The sequence below is a fragment of the Gadus macrocephalus genome, chromosome 9 (genome assembly GCF_031168955.1).
Source record: "Gadus macrocephalus chromosome 9, ASM3116895v1".
In the NCBI taxonomy this organism is placed as follows: Eukaryota; Metazoa; Chordata; class Actinopteri; order Gadiformes; family Gadidae; genus Gadus; species Gadus macrocephalus.
In genome coordinates this window covers 17,725,759-17,752,724 of record NC_082390.1, presented here as the reverse complement: position 1 = coordinate 17,752,724, position 26,966 = coordinate 17,725,759, and the positions used below count along the sequence as shown (strand labels likewise).

Genomic DNA, 26,966 nt, shown 5'->3' with positions numbered 1-26,966 from the left:
TTTAATCCGAAGCATGTCCTAAATATCTAACAATGACACTGTTTATCAGCCCCCCTGTTGAGGACGACTCTCCTCATCTGTTGCTCTCTCAAGCCACTGTGTGGGCAGAGCTGTCTAAAATCACAAAGCCAACAGCAGCAGCTCAGATCCACAAATAAATAAAACCAAAATATTATTTTTTTCTCCCGTATAAATCTGCAGTAGCAAAGACAGAAATAAGTGACCCCCTACTGATCCAAGTGAAAGGGGGCCCAAGGGCGCCCCCCCCCCCCCCCCCTCCTATCGCCAACCTTTCATAACCTTGAGCAAACGTGCAGCTCAGAGAAGGCTCCCACAGTGGTTCCTTATGAAACCAATTCGTCAAAGCCATAAGTAATCATTTCTATCTTGTATTGCTGTATTTCTTCATGTTTGTGTTCAGGGCTGTTCTTGTAAATTTCTTGGGTCTATGAATTGCGAAAGGCTTTTTTTTGTGCTGATAGGTTGACGTATTTGTCGCTTTTGGTATAAGTTTAATGTAGTTCATTTTTTTGTTGCTCTTTTTGTTCAATAATTATATTGAGTAGGAGACAGAGAGAGCTAGCAGCAAAGCAGGTCTTTATGTCTACATTTATTGAAACAATACTTGACCTCCTATCAAAGTTAAAGTCAATTGACTCTCCCACAGAATTGTCATTTATGCCAAGTACAATGACAAGTCCGTGCCAATACTAAACTTGTTAATATTTAGCTTTTATCCAAAACAAGTAACTGTGATTTTAGAGGTCTTATCATTAAGGAGCATGTTTTGTATGCTTTTACAAGGATGCCTCGGTTAGGCTGTGGACATCGGAAAGCTTTAAACACAGAAACTTTCAGCTGGGGATTGATCCCCCCGGCCACTGCACCATTTACCCCCACTATGTCAAGTCGTGTAATTACTTAAAACCATTTAATGGACCTAACATAATTATTACATTAGATGCTATGGTTTATAATCAAGTTTTTGGACCACCTTACAGAAATAATTTGAAAGTCTTAAATCTATTTGTATCATCAATATTATATTATTATTATATTTAAATGCATTATATAGCAGATCGTACATATTGTGAGGCGCTCATCTTAAAAAAAAAGTGCACATGAATAGAGAGAAATTACTGATAAAATCACAACAAAGCGGTCACTGCACTGCAACAAAGCAGTCATTTGAACAAAGCAGTCAATTGGAATAATATATTTTAAAACAGTTTTGGCTGTTGTCTTTTCCCTTTGGAAATCACTGTCAATTAATTTAAAAGTTGGCCAGTTAACCGTCCTTATATCCTGCGCATATAAAGAGATTTTGCCTCAACCATTTACTCAGTGACAGCCAGAGGCATTTTATTTACCTGAAGATCCTTTGTGTAGAGTAATTATACAAGGCCTGTGTGCTGTGAGACTATATGCTAACAGCACATTTGTAAACGTCTATTGCTTTGTAAAGAGATGAGGGACTGGTTTTGGGATGCCCCAGGTGACTACAACGCAGCAGCAATTAAACGGCCAGAAAACTCCCCCTGTTTAAGCAGGCGATCTTCCGCCTATGAGTTTCAAAAAATGTGCAGGTTTTAGAGAAAACAGCCACGTAGGGTTCAACAGGAGCAAGTGCAAAGGGCATGGTGATCCCCCATCGCACAAGCAGGGATTGCCATAGAAATACATATATTCATAGACGCCGCATTGACTGCTTGGCCCATTGCTGCGATACAGAAACGTCCCCACCATATTGAAAAGGCCAAGACTGGCCTGTTAACAAATACAAGTAAACAGGGCAGATTTTTCTTTTCTGGAAAAAAAGCCCCGTAACATGTACATTTCTCCACCGATTTCAATTAGTTGTTTTTATTAAAGTCTTATTGATCCACGTGGAGTTGAAGCGACAATCATCAACAGTGATTATCGATCCAAAGATTAATGCTGAATCTATGTTTAATGCTGAATCTATGTTTTGTGTTAAAAATCACTCTGAACCCATTGGTACAACGATATAATAAAATATAATACACATAATTTAAATCCTACAAACACATATTGCAATATTACGAATCAAAGTGTGATATAACTTCAACGAACACTTCAACAAATAATTTCACTCTTAATCTATGTTTGATGCTGTCAGCTACAACAAGGTGGACAACCCGGAGATCTGAGCTGCAATCCAAATTTCTGCCCTGGAATTCCAAGTCGGACACCAAGTGTAAGCAAATAGAATACTAGCAGTGGGTACATTCCACTGGACAGGATGTTCGACTGATCTTTGAAGCAAACATCATAGCACTGCCCTATGACTTCTATATGTCTTAGTGCTGGGCAGAATATGAAATGGCTTGTAATGGCTGATCACAATCACAGCTGGTGGCAAAAAAAGGGTGCTTTAATATCCCCTAACATCAAAAGACAGTGTCACCTATTGCATTTCGCCGTTGAGATAAGGTGGAAGGTCAGAGCTCTTAACGTGACCCGGCTGTCTGTCACTCAGCCTGTGCCTTCCGGAGACATACATCTCTGCCCCACTATGGAGCCAAAACAAGCTACCTGCTGAGGATGAGCTACCTCAGCTATTGAGCATGCTCACGCCGTATTTTGTATGGTGCCCGCGTCCAATCTGCAGAGACGGTACGAATAAACTCTAAGGCATTTGATTATGTAGCAAATCAGTTCACGTCAAATGTGTAAATATCAAGGCTCCACCTTTTGATTTGGCTGGACTTTCAGTATGCAATGGACGAGAGAGGGATATATTGTCATCTAGCAGCCAATGAAGACGAAGCACTGAGTGATGTGATATGGATGTTGGTGCGGAGGACTGCACTTTCTGCATCTGTAGGCAAGGAGTCTGGTGCCAAGGTTGGAGGATATCATATTCCTTGCCTCAGAACAATGGAGGCTGCAATCAGGGACTTGGTTGCATAATTAAATCGAGGCTGCAGAACTAGGGCCCCAGCTGGGACAATCTTCAGAGGGGCCCACTGCAGGAAAGTGTATTTAAAGAAATTGATTGGTTGTTTCGTTTGACCTTGGAAGTGGTCATTTCCGAGTTCCCAGTCAGAAACGACCACATGAACAACTCCTTAAGTCGGATTTTCGACTCAGAGTTGGAAGAATCTCACAACCCCAAGACCCATGATGGCTGCTCCGTACATCAACCGTAATGAAAGCTGTTTATTAACACAAACAGTCATACACACAGTGGTTTCCATCCTCTATTTCTGGAAAAGATGCTATTGTGAATGATGGGTAACCTGGCTAGCTATGTGTCTAACAAGGTCTGTTGCTACACCCCACCTGGGTTGTTTTCTTTTGGACTCCTCAAGAGAAAGCACGCAGGGGGGTGATGTTGAAAGCCGTTTTATTGTAGAAGTTGGTGGTTAATGATACATGGCGCTGGTGCTCCATGCTGCCATGCAGGAGACCTCCCTGAGTGTGTGCATTGACGGCTGGTTGAACCTCTGCACGTTGTGCAGCCTTACCCAGTCCGAGAGTCCAATCAGTCCGACTCAACGCCTGCTTAAAACAGCCATCACCCACACACACACACACTCCCTCACACTGATATTTGCTAAAGCGCATATCGTTTTTTTCTGAATTGTTCTACCGGAACACTGCTGCGACATCCGATATCAAAGGTAAGTAAACTGGAATAGCGGTACATTCTGTTCAGCCTCCAGTCCGAGCTCCAACACCATTCAGAGGAGATAGTGTGGGTTGAGTAACTGCTTCCCAAAACAAAGGAGGCCATTGCAGTCGCTGTGTGCTATGGACCACCAATACAAAATGAATTGTATGAACTATTGGAGGTGGAATATAAGAGTGCAGCCTACCTCTGGAAAAGGAAGGAGTGATAATGGGGGATTTGGAAACAAATGAATTTATGCCTGGCAGAGTAGATAGCAGCCGACTTAAATCCCTTGCAAGCTTCTGTCATGAATTTGGGTTGCATCAAACAATATTGAAAACCACTAGAGGAGGCCTATGTGTGGACAGACTTGTTCTGATAGTAGAGTCTGATAGGATAGGCTGGCATGCTGGACATGGGGGTTAGTGTTCAAGAAACACCACTAAAACCCCAGGTGTTACTGGTTTTCATCATTCTGCTAAGATGAGATCCACCAGAGAGTATTCTAAAGACACCTTTGAACCACAGCTCATGCTGTTGGCATCGATGTGATGAATTATAAATCTGTACTTTACCATGTACAATGTTTCAAAGAAGAAATATCAATAGTTTGAGGCTAAAATCTGATGGGACACACAAGTAAAGCTGGTCATATGCTCATCTTCTTCTTGCTGTTTTTTTTTAACAACTCATTAAAAGCCGCATTGCTTGAAGTTTGAGAGCAATACTTTTTCATTTGTTTGCAAACTTTTGAGTTGTTAATTGCTTTGTTTCACTAACACCGAACAACGAAAAGCACATCAATCCTGTGCATATCTTTCCAACGGCTAATTTAATTCATCTCTCACATTTCCATATTCCTGAAGAGAGAATTAAACCAAAATTAATTCTCCAGGTGCTGCCAGCCACAGAAGTCAACCACACAAGCTGTCAGTCTGTCAGCTGACCGGTATGAATCAATATTGAGGGACAAGTTCAGCGGATAACTTCGAGCAAATTCAAAAACTCCCCCGACCATGAATAATGAAAAATGTTTGGGCAGTTTCCTCAACGGCTCAATTCATTTATTTTTGTCAATCAACAAACAATAAAAAGAGTATCACAAAACAGTCGGAAAACGTTATGAGCCTGTGCCCAATGGGAATACAGAGGAAGATTGAGAATACATTTTTCGGAATCAATTATGAGCAGGCGAAATAGCCGGCTGAAGCAAACAGCGGCCCCAAAAGCTGTTTCTTAGTTGACACTGTGCAGCATGTTATCACTGCTAACAACCCAAGGCTTTAGAACAACACGCCTCTCAGGATAAGACATGCGTTCCTGCTGGTTTCAACGCCTCCTTTTGAAACCACACGTTACATTTATTTTTGGGAAAAAATATGGAGAAATATGCCTCATGACACCGCAGAGGAATGGCGGTCTGGATTAAGTTTCTATTTTAGTTTATATCTGGAGATCTTAGTTTATACTGACATAGAGTCGAATCTAAGGTAGGGTACTGCCGGAAACCCCCTGCCTATTACACTGGGACAGAGGTGTCTGGGCTTTCTGAATACGATTCCCTGAACCAGGTCACTGCATGGAGGAAGAGGCTTCTTGTGGCATGTGACTGGGCTGTCGGGGTGAACGTGTTGCTATCATCACATTAGCTTTGTGCAGGATGCCTTTGGGAGTGGCAGAGCAGTCAGGTGCTCATATAAAACAAGACAGGAGCAAGAACCCATTCCACTTATTATTCACTAATTTACTTATCAGACTTCGGGGAAAGTTTATTCCGGTCTGCAGGGAATATGACCTCCCTAACCGCCTCGCTGGTATCCGCGTGGGTATTGATGTCTCGGTACATTTCAATGTGTTGTGCAGGGAGGCGTCTCGCCAGGGGCTGTGTTGTGTAGGAGGCAACGTAGTGCCTCATTCCCCCTGAGCCTCCCAGAGCTATCGCCTGGGCAACCCGCCAACAACACTCTTAACAGCACAGCGCTAATCTTTTCATATCCAAATACAATTCCCCAAGCATTTTGAGAACCACACAACGGAAAAAATACATATCGAAAACGTGTATTTTAGACAAACACACCTTTCCAGATCACCTTTCAAAATGACACCTCTGTTGATGAGACAAAAGGGTTTTTTAAATCAGCAACTGCTGTCATCAAGATTGTTTAATCAAAGATACCTGGTTTGTTATATGATATTTATTACAGATTTAAAATCCCGTAACAACCTTATATCTGAGGTATATTTAGTTCAGTTAATGAAAGATTAAATTTAGACTGTATTGAAGGGCCTCCATCCAACAGAAAGTCGAACCATGGCCTGATGCCAGTCAGCTGGGACACACTCCCTGTGTTACACCTCGCAAATTGGCTTTAATTCCATGTGAGTCTGAAATCATCCCACTCCAGAGAATATGTAATCTTACAAGGAGAGCCGAGGTCCGTCTCTGTTCAGCTGTGTGGCTTGGATGGGACTCCACATCCTGTTCCTGGTTAGGATGACTTTATATAACCTTCTTCCCATTCCTGCTTTTTATTATATCCTAGTGTGTCATTCATCAAGGCTTTATGAATATATTAAGCAGTGGTTTCTACCTCTGTCTTACCATCTTTCCCCAGTCTAAATAATATGGTCTAGATCCAGACGACACTGTCATGAGACAGGGCGCACATCGTTCTCAGCCAGAGGAAGTCTTGGTACATTTTGAGTGAGGAAAAAAGTTAAAGGACATCATAACAAATATATATGCCTTATTGTTCTTAGTACTGTGGAAGAGATGAAAATGGGTTGATAATTGATAAAATGTGTCACTTTCCTCTTCTTCCACCATGCCTATTATGTTGTACTATTTTGTAGATTTTTCCAGAGATTTGTGCAGACTTTATTCACACTTTTGAATAAAATAACTCACTTTCTGTTGTTTCCAGGCATTTTTTTATTTTTTGTTCTCATTACCTTATCTTAACCTGAACCAAAACGTAAGAGGATCGAATTAACAAACTCAAACGATTTGATGGAAACAATCTCGAAGTGGGACGTACGTATGAGCCAGAGCAAAAAAAGGCCAAAAAATATATGAAGGAAAAATAAAATGGAAACCTTTGATATATCAACTGTGCTCTCATATCACAGCTGATATATTGTCTTGTTGTAGCTGCAGCTGTGTTTTCATTACGAAAGTTGAGATCTGGCATTGTATTATTTTGCAGGGTACCTTCAACAGCTGAGATCTTATCTTCCAGGACATGGTTTCTGATGTGGTTTGGGAATAGCGCGGTTGATGTTCGGTGTTTCTACGAACATGGAATAATGAACTGCTATCTGATCCATATGGGATGCCCCATCGCTTTCTCCAGGTCACTAATGATTATTTCCCCATGAATCACCAGCTGGAGCCATCAGCCATCTGACTGTTTCAGGGCTCATCGGCCTTGGTGTAATCAGAACGACTTTTGAATAGTTTTCATAACGCTTCAGCAGAGTACTGAATCTGCTGCATTCTGTGGAAACTTACTAGAAAAATCCTGTTTGCAATAGTTTTGTTTGGTTTTGCATCAATAATCAATCAATAATTAATTCATAGCACAATTGCCTCAGTGAGTGTGCCTAGAGACATGACGGTGAAAAAACAACCATTTCCACATGGAGCTATCAAGCCAACCCAGATGCCTTCGCTGTATTCATGGCACTCAATTGAAAAGCGTGATGTCATGGTCGGCCTCTCGGGGTTGAGGATTGTATTAATTGTTAAACAGTTAGATATGGCTTTGCCTCATGTTGTTTTCCCCCTCCCTGCCGGATACCTTTCTCTGACCCCCAGATGGATTAGTGGATAAATATGTTTCACCTTCATCCTGTTATTAATCCCCCTCCCTGCCACCCATCTGTCCCTATCCCCCACTGCTCTTGAGGAGTTGATGAAACAATGTAATGGTATTCATCTTCATCCTGTTCTCATCCTCCTGCCTGCAATACCTCTGTCTCCAACCTTTGGTCAAAGGGGGTTGTCCTGTTGTCTTAAAGCAATTGATCAGTGGAGCAACTGAGGGGTTGGTATTAGCATCAAATGCCCCTTCTTTTGTGTTGACAAAGGCATGACAGGTGTATTCTCCTTTCCCTCAGCGCAGACCAATCCAATTTCAACCCCCGCCCTCATGGAAAGAAAAAGTACAAGTAGTCGTACACAGAAAGCGAGACTTGTTTTCTCCGACAGCCTGGAGGAAGAAAAAGAAGAAGAGCGTTCCAGTGTTAAAGTGATGCACTGGCCTCAGTCTTAAAGGGCCTGCCAAATACAATGCAACTGTTTGAAAATGTCCTGAGAGTAATAACAACTACATAACAAACAGCAAACAGCAGACAAAGCTTGAAGCGGGCAGAAGAATTTCAAGTAGTGGTGTACAGGGTGTACTGAAGGACACGGCACCAGACGTACGGCGAGACATCAGCGAAACGAGCGAGATGATTTTCTGTTACGACAGACAATAAAGTTTTCTGAATCTGAATCTGAATCTGAATCTGAACCATCGGCACAGAGGTGAAACCTTGTCCCTCTCCTCATTGCTCATTGGTTGCCAACAAGGACAAAGTATCAGGGAGTAGGACCAGCAGACCGACAGCACAGACCGACAGAAGAGTCCAGCAGACCGACAGAAGAGTCCAGCAGGCCGACAGAAGAGTCCAGCAGACTGACAGAAGAGTCCAGCAGACCGACAGAAGAGTCCAGCAGACCGACAGAAGAGTCCAGCAGACCGACAGAAGAGTCCAGCAGACCGACAGCAGAGACCAGCAGACAGCAGAGACCAGCAGAATGACACCAGAGACCAGCAGACAGCAGAGACCAGCAGACAAGCAGCAGAGACCAGCAGACCGACGGCGGATGCTGCTATCTTATCCCCCACTCTGCTTGTTCGTTCCTCCTGGACTTGAATAATGTGCGGATGCATGAGTGCTCAGTTGTTTGTATGTTTCACGTTGGAGTGCGGTGTACAAAGAACTTTGGGCAGCTATGTGTTTAATGGAAGCTGTACACAGAAACTAAGTTGCACGGCACATTATAGGATGATGGTTGTTGATGTTTCGGTGCGGTTTCCCTGCTCCCTGCTGGATCCGTTTCTCAGACCCCCAGTTTTAGTGGATGTTGTGTTTCACCTTCATCCTGTTATTGATCCCCCTACCCACCCACCATCTGTCTCTATCCCTCTGCTACACTTGAGGAGTGGATCAACAATGTATTTACCTTCATCCTGTTCTCATCCTCCTCCTGCCAAATGTTTGTTCTTAAAGCAATTGATCAACAGAGCAACTGAGGGGTTGGAATTGGCATCAAATGGCCCTTATTATGTCTTATGGCCCCACAACCCCCCACCAACACATCAACATTGGACATATTAAATAGGTGATTGCATTGTTTCTCATTAAAATCCCATCGGCAGTCTTGAGGTTAAAGTGACCTCCAGGTGATTGTGGTTGTCAGCTGTGTTCACCGGGCTGCTCCCACTCACCTGATGGAACAGCTGAATTCTATTACTTTCATTCTTCCCAATCCTCTTTTCCTCAAAGATGTGACATGCGATTAAAAGTGTAGGCGTGATTGATGTTTTGGTTTTATTTTCCCACACTGGGAAGATAACGTATGGTTTTTGCATCACAGACAGCATATAAAAATATCGATACGAATGTGTACAACTCCATGTGCTGCATTTGCACACATCGATGGCATGCAATTATCCACATCTTATATGCAATTGTTTATTTCGAGAGAACAGAAGAAGGGGTGTGAGCTCATCAAATTCTTAGTATACTCCAAGTACAATTTGTCCTGAAATTATAATTTTTTTGTAGTTCACACCTCATCATTAGAGCAGCAAAAAGTACATAAAATATGAATTGCTGTTCCCACATTCAACAATTCAAAACAATTTAACAGTAAGTTCATATGTAACATTACGTAAAATAATTTGAACAGTTAAAGATAATTGCACAATATAACATGGCCTTATATCGACTAGGATGGTTGTGCTTCGTATGTATTTTCATAATTATAATGTTATCTATAATAACAAAACATTATAAATACTGCGCCCAAACTGTTTCACACAAAGCACACCACAAAAGCAAACCACATAATTGTACATTCTGCTGGACAAATCACGTCATATTGTAACTTCCTCTGAAAATAAAACATTACAACACTTTATTATTTTTAATAGTCAAGTATTTCAAAGTCCTTACAACTAAACCAATCTCTTTTGCACACATTCCGGCGCTCCGTGTGGCAGCGATTCAGGAACGTTATCCTAACTCATTACACCTGGCTGATGGGGTCGGACTTCTGGGCGTCGTCCTGGCTCCCGTTGCTAACGGACACAAAGCTGCTCTTAACGCTGTGGCAGGTCTCCTCCTGCCGGCCCCTCTGCTCGCTGCCGCCGACGGGGCCCGCCGTCGGCCTGTGAGCGGGGAGCCGGCGCATGTGCAGAGCCCTGGAGAGCAACCGGTTGTTGTGGTCGGCCGAGGCGGTCGCCGTGGCGGCGGCGGCATTCAAGTGATGCCTCTTGAGGCCGTGGTGGAAGTGGATGGTGAAGAGGCCGTACGTGATGGGGTCCAGGCAGGCGTTGAACAAGCCGAAAATGAACAGCATGTGCGTCAACGAGTGGGACACGGTCTCCTCCATGTCCTCGGGGAACAGCCAGTACCACAGGCCCAGCAGGTAGTAGGGGGTCCAGCAAACGATGAAGGACGTGACGATGACGATGCTCATCTTCAAGGTCCTCATGCGGGCTTTGGGGATGTTGTTGTGCGAGCGGCGGAGGTGGACCTCTCGAGAGAGCCCTGGAACACAGGAAAAACACTGATTTAAATCTGCTCACGCCGGATTCAAAGGAAAATGTGTGTCTGATTTTACACCATCTGCTTCATTGGCAATTATGCTTTAATCCAAATCGACTGACATTGAATTAAGATGGGGGGAATTAGGGGCCGGTAGGCGTTGGGGAATCTCAGGTCATATACATCCCTGTGGACATCTCTCCATCACTATAGACATACCTATGTGGACATCACTATGGACATCCCTGTAGACATCACTATGGACATACAAACATATGGGTTTGGGTCTGCAGAGGTGGTGGTTCTATACAGCCCTTTGGTTTGGAGTCCAGCACCGTAAGCTCTAGGCTCCCCTGCACCCTGACCCATCGACACATGCATGGATACGTCTCGTGTGGATTTGATGATCACTCACGGCTGCCTCTCCCCATGTGGCTGGAGATCTCCACCAGGATGCGGGCGTAGCAGAAGATCATGATGACCAGGGGCAGCAGGAAGAGACACACGAAGGTGAACAGGTTGTAGACAGTCTCCTGCCAGTGCCGCACGAAGCTCCCGCGAGTGGTGCACTGGGTGAAGGGCTCTGGCACCGTGATGGTCACGTTGTGGAAGATGAAGATCTGCACAGAGACCCATGGACAGAGGCAGCTCAGTGCATGGCTCTTCTATGATATAAACGAGATTCATTCGATACGTTGACCAAACGCTCAGGATGGCCCTTCCCATCTTGTCAATCAACCAGTGAGGAGTCGATAGAAGGAGGGTTGGATTAGGATCAAAATATCATTATATAACTTTTTATTCTTTATCAAATGTGCATCCATCAATCCAGCACAATTCACACAATTTACGTCAATTGTGATAAACATAAAGGGTTTGCGTCATGTCTTGTGCAGATTTGAATGTCTCAAATAAAGAATTTCAGCAAATAAAATAAGGCCAATGCAAAAATGTGAATCTTTAGTAGCGTTTTAAACTGGTCCATAGACAGGGCAGTTCTCAGACTCGGGGGGAGACTGTTCCAGAGATTGGGAGCGGCCACAGCGAAGGCTCTGTCACCTTTTGTCTTTAGTCTGCACCTAGGTACATCCAGCAGCACCTCCCGAGCTGACCGTAATACTCTAACTGGAGCCTGAATGCAGAGCAACTCTGACATATATTGAGGCAAGTGCACCTCTGTGCAGTTATTCATTCATAACTTGTTTCAAACATGAACTCCTACTCTTTGCTTACATTCAATGTCATATTTATTATAAATAATATAATCTAACATTCTCAAGATGTCTTTGTTAGTTTTTAGGCTTGTCAGAAAATGACAGGAATACAATGTGTAGTGTATACATTTTTTTAATTATTCCATCAACATTTTTATTGACTGACAAAGGCTCTCTCTCTCTCTCTCTCTCTCTGTCTCTCTCTCTCTCTCTCTCTCTCTCTCTCTCTCTCTCTCTCTCTCTCTCTCTCTCTCGCTCTCTCTCTCTCTCTCTCTCGCTCTCTCTCTCTCTCTCTCTCATATATATTGGCTATCACATCAAACAAGGGCATACTTAAGTGAAGAGTTTGAAACCATGTCATGTTTCTGTGTTTCATCCCTCATCACAAGTGCAGTCTGCACTTGTCATCACGGCTCGATATACAAATAAAAACATTTAAAATATGAACCAATATGTGAGGGATCCATCCTCATGAAGATCAAAAGATGATAGCTAGAGAATAGAGTCTGCATAGTAGTGAATTGATAAGGACTCCTGAAATAAGATAACAAAAGTGTCACTGTAGAAGTAAATGGGAGTTAGTCTTCTGCTTATAGGTGTGTCTGATTCTAATCAATGGATCCACGAGTGCAGAAATAATAACAAAGGTCGTGGGAGGATTGAGTGATCTGATAACCGGCAGAAGAGAAAATGTTGGAAGTTAACCGCATCCCCTCACCTTTTGCTGAACGACAAAGTATTATCTTGTCTGGTCCGTCTCGCTTGCTGCATGTTGATCAAGACTTTACACGTTCAAGGCTGTGTGTTCTAATAACCATCTTCTTCACAATCACCATCATAATCATCTATTGCCCTGTAAGCACAATCCTCGCCAGAAATGGGTTTTAGATAACTGCAAAATGAGGCTGGAGTACCCAGCCACAGGCAGACTGAGGAGAGAACAACCGCTGTGCCCTTGTTAGTGTGTCAAACACCGCCTATCTACTGGGAACATGTGCTGTTGTCTTCTCCCGTGCGAGCTCAAGGCTGATGCCGGATTTATTGCCGTCTCTCGATGACTTTTCAGCTGGATGTCTGTTACATGGTAATCAGCATGTCGCCATGCAGGCTCTCTAGTGTTAGATTGATGTCACACGCCGCCGCCAAACACAAAGTACCGGCCCAATTGAACCAATCATGAACGAGCCAACAGCTGCCTAAGCTGGATTGACTTGAGCAATCCATCACTATTTTCAACATGCACCTGTTGCTTGCTGTACCGGTACCGTTTACGCCCCGGGCCAAGATCATGGATGTTCACCCCCTGCAGGGAGGATTGGGACTCAGCCAATGAATGGGCCAGGCGCAAAGGGACCCCTGTGGATAGACCAGGGAGTCGGGGGGGTGGGGGGGGGGGGGGGGGGGTTAGATGCAGACTCGATATTCTGTGCCAAGCAGCAGTGCCCGGGGGCAGTGGATCATGAATCACAGCAGCGACAAGTATCAAAAAGGGCATTATCAATCCAAATATAAACACACAGCACACAAGGTGGGGGAAATGGTCGGTGAGGTTTCGGAAGAAGCCGACCCCTGTCTCCCAAACAAGGCTCCCACTACAAAGCGTCTCTCCATCTCTATAGATCGACTCTGAACTACACCGCCCCGTGGCATACGGTGCACTGATAAAAAGCTCTGCCTACTATAACAGTAGGTGGTGTGTTTGGCAGTGTGAGAGTGGCCGTGTCAGCCAGGAGACGGGCCGAAGGCCGGCAGCCGTAGTCACATCGTAGACATTTTACGTAGTTTAATGTTTTGTTTTTAGTGTCTTCCTGGCCAGGAACTGCAGATGCTCATTAGCCTTATAGCTCACTATGGCCCAACGGTTGTGTTGTTGACGGTTCCTGTTAAGTAATCAAATGAAATAAATTAAACTAGTTATTTATTGATGTTTTTTGAATGGCTGATTGCAGTGGTGCTAATAATCCAGCGGAGGTGCTGGGCCACTTGTGGATCAGTGTAGGGGAGACACCGCTACGCCAAGATATATCGTACAAGAGGGTACCATTGTGCACTCCAGCATGTGCAAGACATTGATAAAAAAGTTGTCAATAGATAGAAAAAAAGACCTTGTCGGCGCAGCCTAGAATCCAACTACTTCATGCCAAGCAGCTGCTGGATTTACACTTGAAATCACATGTACCTCCCCTTAAGAAAGGGGAGGTACAAATCAACCTGACTGACGGCACATTATCACTCGGCAGTTGTGGAGTGTGTGTGGCTTCAGCGGCCTCACCTGGTCTGAGTCAGGCTGATTGGTCTCCGGGGCCGGGTGAGGCCTTCCTACCTGTTGCCTTTTTAGAAATCAATGTGCACAGCTTAAACCAGCCACCATCCACCGCACACACCCAGAGATAGATCCCCTGCATGGCAACATTGGAGCAGCGGTGTCGTGACTCATTGTCTGCAAACTTCGACAATAAACCGGCTTTCGACAACACCACCCTGCAGCCTCTGTCTGGAGGAGCCCAGAAAAGCCACCTATGAGCCGCGTCGCACAGACATTTCTACAGCAGTGTTTTCACGCTGTTGTGTTCAGATGGATCTGTTGATGACAAATCAATTGCTCATCACAATTATCGCAACATGTTTTCCAACCATGTATCTTCTAACAAGATGGTTAACACAGCTTGCGCTCGTGTAATTAGACGACGTGCACGTGCCCCCGAGACCCAGAGAGAGAGCGAGCACATCAATAAGACCCTGACGCCTCTTACCTGCGGGAGCGAGAGCAGCACGCTCATGGTCCACGCCACCAACAGCATGATCTGACTCCTCCTCTTGGCCTCGCTGATGCCCAGCGGGTTGAGGATGGCCGAGTGGCGGTCCAGGCTGATCACCACGGTGACGAAGGCGCACGAGTACATGGCCACCAGCTTGAGGAACATGAGCGCCCGGCAGGCCACGTCTCCCGCCTGCCACTGCACGGTGATGTTCCACGCCGCGTCCACGGGCATCACGATGAAGGTGACCAGCAGGTCGGCCGCCGTCAGGTTCACGATCAGGATGCGGACGTGGGACTTGCGGCGGCCGCCGTGGCTGGCGGCCCACAGCACGGCCAGGTTGCACACGGCGGACACGGCGCACAGGGTGAAGGTGATGACGACCCGCGCCTTGGCGGCGGTGGAGAAGGTGGGCAGCAGGAGCGCGTCCCCCCCTCCCCCGCCCGCGCTGGAGTTGCAGGCGGCGGCGGAGGAGGAGGAGGGGACGGGCGAGGGCTGCTCCTCGCAGCTGGCGTTCCCGCTGGCCTCCTCGGCGGCTTGGTGGAACATGGTGAACGGCGTGCGCTCGTTACGGGATAGAGGGCGTCTGAATGACTTCCAGTGTGTCGTCTGTCTGGGGATTCTCCATCAGGGACTCCGCGGCAACTTCTCGCACAGTTAATCTGGGCGTTTTAGACAATTCGCAATTAGTGACGGAATGGGCTGTGTTTTTTTAGTGGGAACGTCCTAAAGCTCAATCCTATAGCTATAATTATACAGATTATATTCCCTCATTTAGTTCCATGCCATTCATCATTCAACACGCATACGGGCTAGATGCTGAGTGGCGCATGCCACCTGTTTCTATTGTTTGTATTTCTTAATATTCTCTCCTTTTACAAGGCAGCCTAAAGCTGCAATCATTTAGACACAACGCATTCTAGACATTACTCTCAAAGGCAGTGGAAAACACAATGAGTGATATCAATACCACAGCAATTAGAAATATGATTGCATTAACTGACATAACCGCATGAGGTAAATCTCCCGGTATTACCCGACGCCACGATCAGAAGAATCATTTTTAAAAAGCAGAAATTAAACGATTGTCCTTAGTCTGAGTGACTTTCTGTTCAGCTCTATGCAAATGACCCCTTTAGTCTATATACTGAGTCGTAGGTGTACCTGCCCCGAAATTACCTCATATTCGCTCTTGCACAATTATTTGCTCACAAATAGCCTACAATAAAGACGCTGCCGCCCGTAATGAGGAGGCGCATCTCTCTTTTTTTGTTTTTCTAAACTAAGATCAAATTGAAGAGAAAAGGCGAAGAGCTGCTTACCTGTGAAACAATCACGCCATGTGAGAGCTGTACGATGCTTCTCTCATTGTTGTATCTCTGTCAGTGTTCCTCTCAGTGGAGCAGAGCGGAGCTGGTGGTGTCCAACGGTACCCGGTGTGTTACTGCAGCTGAACCCCGGCTCCCTAGCATTCCTTTGCACAGCTCTAATGCGCGACGCAATCCACCACAAGTTACAAATATGTGGTGGCTCTATGATGATGTGCTGATGGGCGGTTTTATAAACTCAGCGTCCACAGTCCACCGATGTCTTGAAATGAAAGAATTCCTATCGATTTGTTGTTCGAACGGAGTCCATCTGCCCTTGTCTTTCTACTGGAAATAGGAAAGTAGAGTGTACAGAATTTGAACTTACACATTGGTGTGATTGTTTTTTTTATATATGCATGGTGTTGTTTCAAAGCGCTGGTAAGCATTATATAAAAATAGAAAAGTAATGCCCGTTTTATAAGTAGGTTATCTGTGCAAGAAGAGGTCGACACTGTCTCGTGGCCAATCATTTTGTCTAACAAAGGATGCAGAAGGGTCAAAGGTACAGCCGAGAACGAGACGAGCCTGCACGATTGAAATTGTTATGCGCGTGCATGACCTTGTTGAAAGGAAAATGATGAACCAGCTATTTTTCTTCTCATTGTTTTTTTAGTTTGGGTTTGTTTTGACGATGTCATTTTCTTATAAAATTTTCATGGAAGACAACACATTTATTTTAAGTTAAGTTAAAGTTAGACTTAAAGGTGTAGTGTGTTGGATTGTGTGGCATCTAGCGGTGAGGTTGCATTTTGCAATCAACTGGATTCCCCCCTCCCCCTCACCGTCCCTCACTCCACCTCACTCCACGACTACGCAGGAGAAGCTGTGTCCTGTACTGGTAAGGTGCCGGTATGGTACTTCCAAAATGATGTCCTCATCTACAGCATAGAGAGGTCAAGGGTGTGATGTGATGGGGTTCCTTGATCGATTTGTTTAATTGCATTTAGTTATTTAATTTGTTTAACTATTGATCAGCTTACAACTAAGATGGTGATCCTAAGATGAGATGAGAAGTTATCTGTAGAGCCGTTTGTCCATTCTGAGCTATTGCTATTGCGGTGAACATGCAAACATGTAAAGATAAAGAGTATTGTATTTCAATTGTAACTCATGCTTAAAGGCCTCTTCTTTGACTTCCCTGGAGGATTTCTTTTTATTCTACACACCTTTGAAAAGGCCTATATACGTATATAGAGGGATGATTCATGGCCTCATGACCTCTTCAATAGAAGACTGTTCCAGAATTAACTTTGAAGGGAACTAATTATTAGTCACTATTGATGTCCATAGACCACAACAGGAGAGCAATGGGTAAACAATATGTGATCCTATTAAATTGACAAACCCTGATGAAGAAAGTTCCCTTTTATAGACAAGTGTAACTTCGCACAGCCTTGCATTTCAGAAGGCCTCAAGCGACATGGGTCTACTTGAATGAAACAAAGCAAATTGTGATTCAGCATTTTAAGTTTTGTGAGTCACAATGCTGAGCAGAATAGTTTCCTTTGACTGAACTCAAATCCATCTTGAATGCCACCAAAGAAAATCGAGTTGAAGAGTGTATAATTTACTGTTTCGTCATCGTGGAGAGTTGCTCTGAAGCCTTTCCGCTATACAAGGGCTCAATTTCCAATGAAAGAAAACAAATACATCCAAGGGGCAGAAGTTGTGGGAAGCAAAGTAGTGAAGTAATTTGATTGATGTCCTAAAGACAACCTGAAAGCCTGAAGCCATTGATGAGCTGCGTGGAAGAGAAAGTGCTTCTGGTGGTAAACAAGAATATAGCTCTAGGACATCAGCCCATAAATATATATATGTAATATGTCTGTATACATATTCAAGGTGAACCACTCTATAACATGGACTCCACCCCCCAACCCCCTCAACTTCCGAGCCTAGGCGAGTGCCTGGGTCCCAAGAACCGTCCTCTGTGCCTGAGCCCGCAGATCTATCCTCCATGCCTGAGGCTGACCATGACCCAGGTCTGTTAAATATACCACTGTAGCAGTGTACGTGCTACACGCCACCTAGGTGGCTGCAGCACATGTAATGACCAGGACACAGGGTGAAGATGATTCAACCACCCACACTTCCCTATCACGCCCTGTCTATGCCTCCTCATGATGTGGCAGCAGACCTCCTAACTGGTTCCCCCCTTCCGAGCAGTCGCTTGTATAATCTCTCCTGATCCGATCGGTAATTGGCAATTTTGAGAATCAAGTCCTGCCTTTTGGTCTCACCAATGCCCCAGCCTTTTTGCAAACCCTTGTTAATGATGTCCTCCGTGCATGCTTAACATTTCAGTTTCTGTGCTTTTAGAATACCTTTTGGTTCTCTTCCAGGCCTTAGCAACACGTGTGGCAGGTTCTCCAACGCCTTCTAGAGAAAGAACATTACTTGAAGTTGGCGACATGTCAATTACCGAATCCCTCATTGTGTTACCTTCAGTCAATTATAGGCCAGGGGTAGTTAAGGATGGATCCCACGAAAGGAAAACACCGTTACGGAATGGTCCACTCCGTCAACCATCAAGCTGCTACGGTGGTTCCAAGGCTTGGCCAATTTAAACAGCTGTTTTAAAGCGTTTTTGTGTCTGCACTTATTATTTTTTCACCCACACCCGTCTCTCCAGTTTGTTCTGAAAGTAGATGTCTCAGACACATGGGTAGGTACAGTGTTGTTCCAACGCTGCTGCTTTTTCCCCAGGAAAGAAATGATGTCTTGAATTGGAGCTTCTGACAGAGAAATAAGCACTGGTGTAATGGCGTCATTGGCCGGGAGACACAGAGCAGCCATTCATTGTTATGATGGACCACCGAGACCTGTCCTACATTCAGTCCACCAAAAGGCTGAACTCCCGGCAGGCCAGGTGAGCCCCTTCTGGCCACGCTCCCGCTACGTCAAACCTGACGCCCTGTCATGCCTATACTTTGCGAAGGACCCCTACGCAAACTTTTTTAAAAGCGCCTTTCAAGGTACCCAAGGACACTACAAATAAAGTGCATATACTCAATAAAAGTACATAAAGAGTCAATAGCAGTCAGACACATGATCGGATAACACTGACAATATGAACATAGTACACTCAGTACTGGCCCCCCAAACGCTTATTCGTCCCGTCCCGTCTCTTTTATGTGCTCACTCTACACTACTCACCTGCCACCCTGGCATAACCCACAACCGGGATTTCCTGGTCATCCTTGTAATCAGTACCTGTTGCACCTGTACACAGAATATGTCCTCCTGCAGACCCCATTCTGGCCTACTCGCTCCCTGTGTCTATTCCCTGGTCGTTCCTGGTCACACACCTCCTTGGACTTCCTCACCAGTCTTCCACTGTCTGGAAGAAACATGACCATTCCTCATCATCATCAACAGTTTCTCCAAGACAGCCCACATCATTTCCCTACCTAAGCTTCCCTATGCTAGGGAGAATGCTGACCTGCCTGTTCTTGATGTTTTCCGTTCACATGGCATCTCTGCGCACATTGTTTCTGACCATGGGCTCCATTTTATCTCTACCCGGGGTGGTGGGCGTTCAGCACGGCTGTGGGACTCTCCGTCATTACCTCTGCAGGCTACGAACAGCAAACCATCAGACAATCTGGCAGAGCTAATCACGAGATGAGTGACGCTCATCAATGATCAATCAACAATCATCGATCATCAATCAACGCTAGCCCCTCCACATGGAGTTCCTAGTTCCCCTAAATGGAACAAACACATCACTCCCTCACCAAGTTTTTCACCTTCCTGGGTTAATGTAGTGACATACGTAGGATGTAAGGAGCTGTATGTAAGGAGGTTGGGGAAGGTTTATGGGTGAACACACTGTTATGTAAACAAGCATGTAATAAAGTACCCGAGGCTACCCTGGCAACACGAGTGTCTCCATCTGTAAAACCTGCACAGCATATTACAGTTTTTTTAAATTTTGGTTTTGCAAAACTTTGCTCAAAACTCAACACACAAGCAAGACGCACCACTGAGAAATATACTATTCACATCTACGTCAAATTGAAACTCTTCTATCGAAACCTAACAAACCTTTGTCAAAATGTCACTCTGATGACAAAATGATACACACTTGTATAATACAGTATGAATACACTTTCAGATCTGCATCAACACACTAGTCTACTTTACATAAAACACTGCAGTCTTCCATGTTCACTGTTTTTATTCAGTTCCACAGAAGGCACGTTTTCACAACAACCAAAAAATCTAATACTCAGTACTATACATTGCAGTACGGTACTTTACATTGCAGTAAATTCAGTTTAAGCAAAAATAAAACAAAAATACACAAATGTACTGTAAACACAGAAAAACATGGCAATTGTGCGTGCGTGGGCTTATGGATCCTCACTTGTGTGCCGAATCCATCCATGGATTGACCTTACCCCAATGTCTCCGCAGGCCTGTTCCATTGCCTGCAGAAGAGGCATGCGGGCATGTGGTTGGCGCAGATAAACACGCCATCTTCAAGCCAAAAAAAAAACTTCTATAGGGTTTAGAAATGGCGAGTATACGACTTCAAATAGTTTATGGTTGATGTACCAGTGCCGGACCAAAACAGCCCGATTAAAACAAACATTATCCCAGACAACAACAAACCTGGGCTGCTCTGATCTGTCCTGTTCAGCTGCATCAAGAAGTGCATGTAGAAATGTGATGATATGTTGGGTATTGTAGGGATCTATTTTTGCATGATGGTGCAGTTACCCTCAAAGGCTTAGGGAGGCACACAATGATATATTTCCCCCGCGCTGCCCCGGGACGTGCACAATTGTCCTTTGGCCTTTTTGTAGCTGGCTGCTGGTGTTCAGTTTTGCGAGGACGTTTTTTCCAGGTGTGTATTTAAGTAATTTAAATTAACCAATGTGTTCTGTGTTTTGAATCAATGTGTTTTCCCAATGGTATTCCCAATTTTAATTTTGAATTAAGTGTCTTATGTATGAAATAGTGTGTAGTTTGCAGGAGTAAGTGTGTTGCACAATTGCAACTAAAGTGCAAAGCAGCGCTTTTTACAGCATAGTAACAACAACTTCAAGTTGTGCTACTTTTGTCTAAGCATGTGTCCATTTGTGTTCAAGCAATTTGAAAAAACGGTAACAACCTTGTTACAGTTACAAGCCCCCCTTTTCCCCCTCCCTCCTCTCCAGGCCCTCCATGTGCCAGTGTCGGTCTACATGGTGACACTACCGTCCTCCTTCACCGGACCGCACTACACCCCAGGCCAGAGGGTCTGGCTCCTGTTGAAGGAAATGCCGTTAAAAAGTGTTTTCCCATAAGCTGTTGAGCCCTTTGTGATTGAGCCCTTTCTGAACCTTGGCGCTAGCCATCTTAAACTCCCCGCCTCTCTTTGTGTACACCCCGACTTTCATGTGTCCAAGGTCCAGTCTGGGTCCCCCGGGGGATGGGCTGGGGCCGTTCGCAGCACAGTAGACAAGATCCAGTGACTGGAATCAAAATGGGCCAGCTACCATTAGCCAGTGTAGTGTTCAGAGGAGTGATGTCTTGTGGGAGAACTTGTGTAGTGTTAGAACTACCAACCTGCCGCCCATCTTGTTCATCAGCAGTATGCAGTATATCAACCGCGGTTCTCAGGTATATCATCGCCAGCCTGTGTTTAGACCTTTTCAGCGGGTGTCATTTGTGGGCCCTCCGCCCTATTGGGTCATTCTTGGGAATTGTCCTGTCTCTTTCAACCCTCCCTTGCCTGCCATTATTTTTGGCCCCTTTATTATGTACACTCTCATTACGTTCTCATTCTCTGTGTTGAGCATCTGGGTCCACTCACTCCTACAACTATAATGCATGAGGGCAGGCTTTAACCTCATTTCATTTCCAACACTCATATAAAGCCTTTTCTCTATTGATATTTTATTTTTATTTTGATACGTGAATTATCCATTATGTTTTTATTAAGACAGTTGGTAGTGATGTGCGATTTTATTTCCTTGCAGTCTGTTGATAATTGTACTTCAGTCTTAAATGTTTTAAATGGATAATCGTAAAAGTCTAATGTGGTCGGAGAGGGAACATAGGAAACGCATGTGAGAAGGAACCAAAACACTCATTGTCATTTGTTTCTTTTAACGTTTGCACATTTTAGGGGTAACACCGGAGAGAGATTAACTGGATACTTGAATAGATTATGACATACATTATACACTAGATACATCAACTCAATATCTCCCTACTCATACTCTGGATCTGTTGCTAAACATATGTACTAAAACAACATTTGAATACCCAACGTTTCTCAGAGGGGATAACAACTTGGAAAAACTCCAAATGAGGAAGCCGAGCGGCTGACCCAATGGGAGCAGATGTTGTGATTAAAAGTAACTAGGCTGCCTTGCCTGGTCCACGTCCAGAGATGTGTAGAATCCTATTCTAACAGGAATTCTCCATTCAACTTGACTTCAAACTCATTCATTTCAGGACATTGGTACAAATCACCTGGAAAGTCCCAAATGTAATCCACCGCTGTTAAAATGTTTACAGCCATGTCTGGCAGCACTCACTCCACTGTTGATGAAGGGATGTACATAGTTCAACATTGATCCAGAAGGGGTGCTAAGATGCCTTCAAACACAGAGTGACAGATCGAGATGGATGTTCCCATCACTTTGTTTTCTTCAGGGCGATACGATGCAGACGAGTGGATTCATCATCTGTTGACAAAGTTCATGATGTGGCAGCTCAAGCTGTCACCAAGGTTGACAGAATGTCTGAAAGTTAACCCTGCTGCTGTCAGCATCCCATCATGCTCGGTGACCTCAGTTCAATCGTCCAAGTGTCAACAAATGGTTGCTTTGAGGATAACTGTGGATGGAACAGGGTTACTCTTTCGGATCACCTCCCTCCCTTATGTGAGTTGTGTTAGAAAACATGAATGTCAAAAGGTCAGTGAATCTTCAGGAATTCAATGACTTCTGCTCCCCTTGCACTGACCAGGAATGTGTATACAAGCTTTTTCCGACTGATCTGAGGCTCGTATCAATCAGTGTCTCTTGTCTCTTCCCACCGTTCATGATGACAAGACTGGAGTGCCCTTATGCACCTAGTCCTCATCGTTCATCTCCAAGCTCTCTTGCGTCAAGTTCGGTTGGACTTATATGATGGGCGACACAGATGAGTGAAACACACTGAAGAAACCCTTTATTGGTGGACAACTTTATCGGCACCTGCCAAGGCAACACTTTAAAGCCGTTATCGTTAATATGTCCAGACAGTTGATCCAATTGAGAAACCCGCCTCCAGTATGTTAAAAGAAACAGATTGTTATATATAGCACTATAACTGTATTATACTTCAATTTATTTATTTTAAGTTATCCAAATGTATATGTTTTGAGGTCTTTATTGTTAAAACATTCAATGTTAACAGCATTCAATTTCACCATAGACAATAAACCAGATTTTATGGTTTTACCTGAAACTTGGTTAGACCAAAACAACAATGGAGTAGTTGTGGTGAATCCGCTCCTCCTGATTTCAGCGTTAGGAGTGAAGTCAGGGAAGGTAAGAAAAGTGGAGCAGCGTTCTTGTTTAACAATGCTCACCAATGCACAATGCACAGCAGGGCCCAAGAACATCGTTTCATTATGGATATGGAAGACTCCACATGAGACAGGACGCACCACCTGTAAGGGGCACACACTGGATTTAATTATGTCCAAAGCTCTTCGTTTTTCTCAGTGTGTGGTAACTGATGTTAGTCTTACCGATCACTTTTGTGTTTTCTCTGAGATGTCGAGACCTACTTTAATTTGGACCGATGGAATCTTGCGCTCATTTTACCCTCTCCCGATGATCTCACAAGTATTGTTGATGGCTTTGCACCCACAAAGGTCAGCACAATCTCTGCTTAAAAAAAAGGCCTGTGGGATAATCCCATATCAGTAAAACTCAAGAAAAAACTTCCATACACAAAATGAGACAATGATGTACAAAGATAGACTTTTAATGCACAATTTGGGAAGGGAAAAAGAGAAAGAAATATTATCTTTTCCAACTCAACATAAGATAGGGTTAGGGTTAGGGGCGCACAGGATTTCCCAACCCCACAAACAGTACTTCAGTATTAAGCAAAACTCTAGTACTGGCTTGTGTGACTCAATTGAAGCCAATTGACCATAGAAGCCTTGATGAGATTCTCAAGCATTTGAAAACCTCTGCCTGCAGCCTTGATGCTCTGCCAGTAAGCATCTTTACAAATATAAGAAAGTGAGTTGGGTCAGATAAAAAGTGCTCTTCTATCAGATGCATTTCCACAGGCCTTGAAAACTGAAACTATTAAGCCTCTTCTGAAAAGAAAAATCTTGATGAATCAGTAATGAGTAATTACCGGCCTATTATCCAATACTTCCTGAGTAAATTCATTGAAAAAGATTTTCTTATGCGTTCAGCAAATTTTGTGGTTTGATTCCATCGCAGCACTTAATCTGCTCTAATTAAAGGGGTAGTTCGGAATTTTGGACATAGGGCCTGATTCCCAAGTTAGCCTTGGTGTTCTTTATCATTGGAGACAGTTTTCAACACATTTCATTCAGTCCTGCAGAGTTTGCTCGTGCTAGGCTAGCGCACGGCAACGGGCAATACTAGCCTGCTAATAAAACAGTCTTAACCACTCCACAGTACACCCGAGGCAAATCAACTATAATGCCAGACTATAGATGTAAATGTCTGTGTTAATAGAATATATTTAGAAATAAAACCAACCTTGCATTGCATTGCATTTTGAGGTACTTGCTGTGTCTCAGCAGCAGTGTTATATTCCTTGTAGTAGGCTACGGTAGCGGCGGACTGATACCTAGGTTAAATTCCGCTGCTGCTAAGAAAGTAGTCCCTCAAAATGTGATGATTCATGCGATGCAAGGTTAGTTTTATTTCTAACATTATTCTATCAACACAGACATTTACATCTAGAGTCTGGTATTATAGTTGATTTGCCTCGTGTGTACTGTGGAGTGGGTAAGACTGTTTTAGGCTCTATGTCCAAAATTCCGAACTACCTCTTTAAGGTTTAAAATAACAAGCCAATGCCTTTGATACGGTGGATCACAGCATATTGATTGACAGTTTCAACTTAATTGATTGACAGAGTCAACACTTATACTGAAGCTTTATCGTGGTAGATTTCAATCCAAATCAGAAATCTTTGTGTAGGTATGGATTAGGACCTAAACTTAAATAGCCACATAAACAGAATAACAAAAGAACTATGACCTTAAAAATATAGCAAGAATTAAAGGGTTGGTGTCCAAACAAGTCCTCCAAAAACGGATTCATGCTTTCATTTTCAGAGGGCTTATTACAATTGTTTCTACTCTAAAACTTGTGAAGGTCTGAATGTGAGGTCTGCCACAACTATCTATTCTTCAAATGATGGCACAGAATATTTCTGTTTTCCACAGCATTAAACAAAAATGTATATCAGCATCTTACATTTCTAGTTCTCTTTTTAATATTTTTTAAATGTCTTGTAGGCCTACTTTACATTCCTCCTTTTCTTGTTGTATCCCCTTTATTAATTGTCCTGTTTTTTTCTCTTCTACCTTTGTATCGCACTATGAATGGCCTTGCGTTTGACTGGTGCAATATAAAATAAACATACCTTGCCTCACCTTACAATTTAATACATCACTGCCTATTGTACATTTGAGACTTTATTCGTTCCCATGGCACACGGTATACCAAAACTGAAAGTTTGAATGGATAAAGAGGGGCTGAGATTCAGGGAGCAATCCACATTTTCTACTGTAGAAAGACATTTATCAACAGCTGAGCTCCAAAATGTCAACACATTTGACATGTTGAGCACGTTGTGGGATCCAGTTAAGAAGCTACTGCCGTTTTTGGGCTTTCCTTTGCTGCAGCGCTGAAGTGAAGTCCTCCCACATGGGGTTTCTGTGTGCAGACAAATCTCCCCAAGCGTATTCTCTATGAAAGTCAATATTTTGTCCCAAGGCCTGCACATCAATTGAACACACACTGTAGAATATATTAATAAAATGCATTATTTATCTGGTCACATGTTATTAAACTGTCTTGGCATTTTACCACTTGTACATTTGTCTGTTGCTTGACAACAGTAGAAAGTGTTATCACAATCTTTTGAATAAGTTCTCAAGCAAAGCATGTAAATAAAGTGGCCTATAATACAGATGCTGTGGGTGAATATGTGTCATGTTCTATTTATTCATGACGGCTACAAGACTTTAAATTGGTTACATTCTCATTCATCATACCGATATCCCACCATACATCACAAGCTTGTACAGATTAGATGAGGTATGGAAAATGTTTGGTTAAAAATCAAAAAACGAACTGATGCAATTCATGCAATCAACAATTTAACCCTCCCAGACATTTTATTCATTGCAGAATTTGAAAATGCAACAGATCTGGTAGATCGATAGGCAACACTTAATGCACTTTATTTATATTATTTTTTTGCAATTTGGTTACCCACTAAATCCCACTCAAGGAGAAGTCTTGCGAGAGTTAAGTTGCTGCAGGAACAGAACGTTGGAAACATGAGCACGGCGAGGAGCGAGATTTGAGATTGGGTTGAGACTGGGAGGGTTGAGATTGTAATGCCAATAGGGACATTTCCTGCAGAAAAGCAACCACCCAATTTCAGAGCAAGACTTCTCATTGAGCGAGTTGCAGTTCTCTTTAGGGATTCTTTCCATAATGTTAGAACATAATCTGGGCTTTACAGTGGCAAAAGATCCCTTTTAAGGACCTTCAAAAAGAGCACTTTTGCAGGATTTTCAGATTCAGATTTTATTTGTCACATACACAATACATTGCAGTGAAATGTTCACCGTCGGCTCCATGCTAAATAGACACATAACAAACATAACAAAACAGTAAATACATTCAAGATGTCAGGGGGTTATTGCACATAGGAATAAAGGGGGTTACTTAAATAAATATATAAGTGCAGTTGCTCAAAAGAGCTTAATCAGTGCCATTAAGATACCTGACAGCTTGGGGGTAGAAACTCTTCCTGAGTCGTGGACAGGGAGTCAATTACCAAAATGATTACATTGCAGGTCGTTTTTTCCCGGATTACAACCACAGTGAGCTTGCTAAATAATGGACCAATTTCAAAAATGATTGCTCGCCTTAGTCAGTTTGACCCA

The 26,966-nt window shown here is 43.7% G+C and overlaps 1 protein-coding gene across 1 annotated transcript; it reads right to left on the bottom strand.

The window, feature by feature from the left end:
• Nucleotides 1-9,224: 9,224 nt before the first annotated feature.
• On the bottom strand, nt 9,225-16,034 carry gnrhr4 (gonadotropin releasing hormone receptor 4). The gene is made up of 5 exons (XM_060061265.1): nt 15,755-16,034; nt 14,427-15,094; nt 10,875-11,079; nt 10,126-10,462; nt 9,225-10,049 (listed from the first exon to the last, which is right to left on the bottom strand). Exons 2-5 carry the CDS (start codon nt 14,979-14,981, stop codon nt 9,926-9,928), a joined length of 1,221 nt encoding a protein of 406 aa, XP_059917248.1. The 5' UTR covers nt 14,982-15,094; nt 15,755-16,034; the 3' UTR covers nt 9,225-9,925.
• Between the last annotated feature and the right edge of the window lie 10,932 nt (nt 16,035-26,966).